This window comes from Coregonus lavaretus, assembly GCF_964263955.1.
Source record: "Coregonus lavaretus genome assembly, contig: HAP1_SCAFFOLD_161, whole genome shotgun sequence".
NCBI lineage: Eukaryota > Metazoa > Chordata > Actinopteri > Salmoniformes > Salmonidae > Coregonus > Coregonus lavaretus.
The window spans coordinates 556,322-562,321 of NW_028161655.1; the positions used below are offsets into that span (position 1 = coordinate 556,322).

The following is a 6,000-nucleotide window of genomic DNA, read 5'->3' on the forward strand; positions in this document are numbered from 1 at the left end:
GGAGACAAGTTAAAGAAGGATTTTTAAGCCTTAAGACAATTGAGACATGGATTGTGTATGTGTGCCATTCAGAGGGTGAATGGGCGAGACAAAACATTGAAGTGCCTTTGAACGGGGTATGGTAGTAGGTGCCAGGTGCACTGGTTTGTGTCAAGAACTGCAACGCTGCTGGGTTTTTCACGCTCAACAGTTTCCCGTGTGTATCAAGAATGGTCCACCACCCAAACATCTAGCCAACTTGACACAACTGTGGGAAGCATTGGAGTCAACATGGGCCAGCATCCTTGTGGAACACTTTCGAGACCTTGTAGAGTCCATGCCCCGACAAATTTAAGGCTGTTCTGAGGGGAAAGGGGGGGGGTGCAACTCAATATTAGGAAGGTGTCCTTAATGTTTTGTACACTCCCGTGTATACACACGCTTACAAACATGCAAACGTGTACACACATACAGTCACATGCACACACATTTCAAAACACAAATTGTATTACTTTTGCAAAAATTATTTAAACATTCAAAAGGTCAGGGATACATGAACACACTCACATACTCATACATGATCACTGGCCCCACCAAAGAAAACCTGGTGCCATCAACCAGCACTTCCCTTATTGGTCAGTAGTGGTACTGTGTCCGACACCACCCAGGTGTGTGTCCTGTGAGAACACACTCTGATGTGTGTGGCTGTCACCTAACAGGAGATGCTGCTGACTGAGGATCCAACAGCATATCGCAGCGCCAAAGTCAACATATTACGACGGATGGTTGTATGTAGAGTCTCTAAGGACATTGTGTGTGTTTCTCTGCACGTGTGTGACCACTAACAGAGTTTGGTGTGTGTTTTTTATGGAGCTGTGTCAGATTTCTACTCTAACTCTGCAGCAGTGTGTGTTAACCCATGGCAGACAAATCCAGTAGAGCACCTCTTCTCTCTAACTCACATAGGAGGTCAATGTGTTAAACCCAGCACCTCTTCTCTCTAATTCACACAGGAGGTCAATGTGTTAAACCCAGCACCTCTTCTCTCTAATTCACACAGGAGGTCAATGTGTTAAACCCAGCACCTCTTCTTTCTAACTCACACAGGAGGTCAATGTGTTAAACCCAGCACCTCTTCTCTCTGTTAACACACAGCCAAGCCTTGTTTCAAATCAGCACCCCGACTCTCTCTAACCCCACAGAGGACCAAATAAGTACCCCCTATTTTAAATCAACCCCCTCTCTTTCTCCAACCCACTGGGTAATGGAGCCTGTTTTTTGTCTGAACTTTGACCTTTGTCAGCTTCTTGTTTGACCGCTGATCCCTTCGCTTTGATAAACTGATCGATTGCTGCCGATCTCACCTCTCTCTCTCTCTCTCTCTCAGGACCTCATGGAACAGCTGGAGAAGCAGGATAAGACTATCCGTAAGCTTAAGAAACAGCTGAAGGTGTTCTCTAAGAAGATTGGAGAAATGGGAGGTAAGGAAGGAGACGTACCTGACCGTCTGTGTAGATGGGTGACTGTTGGACCTGAACTTGTGTATATCTAACCGTGTGTATATGTACCTAAACGTGTGTGTGTGTGTGTGTGTGTGTGTGTGTGTGTGTGTGTGTGTGTGTGTGTGTGTGTGTGTGTGTGTGTAGCTGGCCAGGGTGAGACTATATCTCCGGGTCAGATGGTTGAAGAGACGGTCCGTCCAGTGAACATTCCTCGTCGGGAGAAAGACTTCCAGGGAATGTTGGAGTACAAGAAGGAGGATGAGCTGAAACTGGTTAAGAACCTCATACTGGGTATGTAACCTCCACTCTGACCTCTAACCCCGACCTCTAACCATTCTCAATCTTGCACTCTCTCTTTTATCCGTCTCTCTCACCACCTCTCTCTCTCTCTCTCTCTCTCTATCTCTCTCTATGAGTGTTAGAAATACGTTTTTCTGTTCATACATAGATACAGGCATATATATAGATAATCCAATAGTCTATTGTAACAATCAATTATCTCTAACAGAGTTGAAGCCTCGTGGTGTAGCGGTGAATCTGATCCCAGGCCTCCCAGCCTACATCCTCTTCATGTGTCTGAGACATGCTGACTATGTCAACGATGACCAGAAGGTCAGGACCCTGCTCACATCTACCATCAACAGCATCAAGAAGATACTCAAGGTGCGTGTGGGGGGGTGCCTTTGATATTGATCTATGCTGTGTCCCAAATGGCAACCTATTCCCTTTATAGTGCACTACTTTTGACCAGGGTCCATAGGGCTCAGGTCAAAAGTAGTGCACTATATAGGGAACAGGGTGCCATTTGGGGCGCACACCCTATGATGTCAGTAACACTACAGTAAGTTGCTGTTATACTTGTGTAGTAACCCTGTAGTTCCACTAGTAACCATACTGCATATCCATCTCTTCTAATTGTCCCTCTCCTCTTTATCCTCTGTCAGAAACGGGGGGATGACTTTGAGACAGTCTCCTTCTGGCTGTCCAACACCTGCCGCTTCCTACACTGTCTCAAACAGTACAGCGGAGATGAGGTGAGACAGGACCCAGCACACACACACACACACACAAATGCTTACAGACCGAGACGACACACACACACACAAACAAATGCTAAAACAAATACACAACCAAATGCTTACAGACCGAGACACACACACACACACAGTCTCAAACAGTACAGCGGAGATGAGGTACACCCCAAAACACAGACACACTTTATTCTTGCGTTGCTCCAACTTGTTTGTGTCTGTTTCTCTCTCTTTCTCCTCCTCCTCTCTGTTCCTGCAGTCGTTTATGAAGCACAACACTCCTAAGCAGAATGATCACTGCCTGTCTAACTTTGACCTGGCTGAGTACCGTCAGGTCCTCAGTGACCTGGCCATTCAGATCTACCAGCAGCTCATCAAATGCATGGAGAACATCCTACAGCCCATGATCGGTGAGTATACCACGCTGTGTGTGTGTGTGTGTCCTGTGTGTGTAGGATCACACCACTAACGTGTGTGTGTGTGTGTGTCTCAGTCTCTGGTATGTTGGAGCATGAGACCATCCAGGGTGTGTCGGGGGTTAAGCCGACCGGTCTGCGTAAACGGACATCGAGCATCGCTGACGAGGGAACCTACACGCTGGAATCCATCTTACGCCAGCTCAGCGCTTTCCACTCCACCATGTGTCAGCACGGCACCGACCCTGAACTCATCAAACAGGTGTGTGCACGTGTGTGTGTGTGCACGCGTGTGTGTGCATGTGTCTGATCCTGTGTGTGTGCATGTGTCTGACCCTGGTGCTTGGTTGTGTTCTGACCCCCAGGTTGTGAAGCAGCAGTTCTACATCATTGGAGCTGTGACTCTCAACAATCTGCTACTGCGGAAAGACATGTGCTCCTGGAGCAAGGGCATGCAGATCAGGTAGGTTCAGAGAGGGTGGAATGTGGATTAGTATGTATAGACAGACAGTGTCTAATGTGTGTATAGTGTGTGTGTGTGTGTAACGTATATAATGTGTTTGTACCAGGTATAACGTGAGTCAGCTGGAGGAGTGGCTGCGTGACAAGTCTCTGATGCTGTGTGGAGCCAAGGAGACTCTGGAGCCTCTGATTCAGGCTGCTCAGCTTCTGCAAGTCAAGAAGAAGACGGACGAAGACGCCGAGGCCATCTGCTCCATGTGCAACAGCCTCTCCACATCTCAGGTAACCAATCACAGCTCACTATACTGCTCATGTACTAAACTAACCAATTAGAGCCCTTTCTACCGCTCATGTACTTAACTAGCCAATAACAGCCCTCTCTACCGCTCAGGTACTAAACTAGCCAATCACAGCCCTCTACCGCTCAGGTACTGAACTAACCAATTACAGCCCTCTCTACCACTCAGGTCCTTAACTAACCAATCCCAGCCCTCAGGTACTCAACTGACCAATCAAGGCCAATCACTGCGGAGAATGGGACAGGGGATCAAATCAAATCAAGAAGCCTTTTGGACCTAGACTTGGCGCTCCGGGAACCGCTTGCCATGCGGTAGCAGAGAGAACAGTCTATGACTAGGGTGACTGGAGTCTTTGACAGTTGAGTTAATAGTTCAAGGTCAACTAATGAAGTTTGTATCTGTGTTTCTGTGTTCCCAGATTGTGAAGGTGTTGAACCTGTACACTCCAGTCAACGAGTTTGAAGAGAGGGTGTCTGTTACCTTCATACGAACCATACAGGTAAGACCCGTCCGTCCGTCTGTCTGTCTGTCTGTCTGTCTGTCTGTTTGTCTGTCTGTCTGTCTGTCTGTCTGTCTGCATATAAATAACTGCAACTAATGTGTATATTCTCTCTCTCCCTCTCCTTCCCTCCCTCTCTGTATCTCCCTCTCTGTATCTCCCTCTCTCTCTTTCTGTCTTCTCTCTCTCTCTCTCTCTCTCTCTCTCTCTCTCTCTCTCTCTCTCTCTCTCTCTCTCTCTCTCTCTCTCTCTCTCTCTCTCTGTCAGACTCGTTTGCGGGACCGGTGTGAGACTCCTCAGCTGTTGATGGACACTAAGATCATCTACCCCGTCACCTTCCCTTTCAACCCCTCCTCTTTGGCCCTGGAGACTATCCAAATACCAGGCTCCCTCAACCTAGCCTTCCTTACCCGCGTCTAACACAAACACACACACACACACACACATATATGATTAATAGATAGGCTATACATAGGTACACATGCATTCACATGCATACACAAACCATTCGCTTCCTAACGCATCCAAACACTTACATACAGTACACACACAACGTGTACACACACACACACGCTCAGCTTCCACCATTCGGTAGTTTTTACGTCAGTAGTTGAAAGCCCATCCTCCTCCGCATATACAAATGCTAAACTCTAAGAGAATGCACTGCTACAGGCCACCTTTTTCTCCTATCTTACCCCCTTTTACTGGAGCTACACAGACCACATAGAACCCCATTTAAGACCTAGTACCATGTTCCCCCAGTCCTCTCTTTTCTCCTCTGTGTTCTCTTCTCAGTAGTGTAGTGTTTTCTAGCAGTCCGGTTCTCCCATAGGAATGTATTACGGTACACTAAAGCTAGCTGTCCAGGGCTAGTATCACAGCTAGCTAGCTCCTTCAGCTAAACTCAGCTAGCATCTGTTGTGTTATAATAGGATGCTAACGCTAGCGCTTCTACAGTTAGCATAGCTAGCATTAGATAGTTCTGTTTTGATGTGATGCTAAAGCTAGCTAGCGCTTCTACAGTTAGCTAGCTAGCATCACTTCTGAGTACATTGTTGTCAACTCACCCACTGAACACAGTCAAGCCAAGTGCAGTACCCATTGTCTGTACCATACTTCTTATACATATATAAATACATATAAATATTAATATATATATATATATCACGCTAGGGTATTTTATTTATTGCATTTATTCCGCTCCCTTCCCTAAAATACGTTTTTCTTTGCAGACAGAAAACATAGATACCATAGACAGGTAGACCTATCTCTCCAACTTTCCAGGCCGGAGAGAAGTATGGACATGAAAGACGACCAGAGTCCTATAGTATTATAATGATATTTATGTCGATAGCAGATTAACTATGTAGTATCATTTAATTAGCGCTATTTAATGTAGGTTTTTATATGTTTAGCTCACAATGTATTGTGCTTTAAGATCTCTCTGCCGTAGCTTTGTTGTGTGTAACCTGCTTCTCTAGTAGATCTGCACTTTATCACCGCTGCACGAGAGGTTGAAATAGATAGAAGATTAGATTGGAACAGAGGTTGATATAGAGGATTAGACTGGAACAGAGGTTGATATAGAGGATTAGACTGGAACAGAAGTTGATATAGAGGATTAGACTGGAACAGAGGTTGATATAGAGGATTAGATTGGAACAAAGGTTGATATAGAGGATTAGACTGGAAAAGAGGTTGATATAGAAGATTAGATTGGAACAAAGGTTGATATAGAGGATTAGACTGGAACAGAGGTTGATATAGAGGATTAGACTGGAACAGAAGTTAATATAGATGATTAGATTGGAA

The 6,000-nt window shown here is 45.7% G+C and overlaps 1 protein-coding gene across 1 annotated transcript in view; it reads left to right on the forward strand.

The window, feature by feature from the left end:
• The window catches only part of LOC311120282 (unconventional myosin-Va-like), a 48,491-nt gene extending 42,999 nt beyond the window's left edge, over positions 1–5,492 (forward strand). Inside the window, exons 31-41 of the mRNA XM_084194912.1 lie at positions 699–767; positions 1,367–1,460; positions 1,626–1,772; positions 1,990–2,144; positions 2,426–2,515; positions 2,772–2,922; positions 3,006–3,190; positions 3,294–3,391; positions 3,498–3,672; positions 4,108–4,188; positions 4,456–5,492. Coding sequence (XP_084051038.1) covers positions 699–767; positions 1,367–1,460; positions 1,626–1,772; positions 1,990–2,144; positions 2,426–2,515; positions 2,772–2,922; positions 3,006–3,190; positions 3,294–3,391; positions 3,498–3,672; positions 4,108–4,188; positions 4,456–4,608 — 1,398 coding nt within the window. The 3' untranslated portion in view covers positions 4,609–5,492. The remainder of the gene's footprint in view (positions 1–698; positions 768–1,366; positions 1,461–1,625; positions 1,773–1,989; positions 2,145–2,425; positions 2,516–2,771; positions 2,923–3,005; positions 3,191–3,293; positions 3,392–3,497; positions 3,673–4,107; positions 4,189–4,455) is intronic.
• The last annotated feature ends 508 nt before the right edge of the window (positions 5,493–6,000 follow it).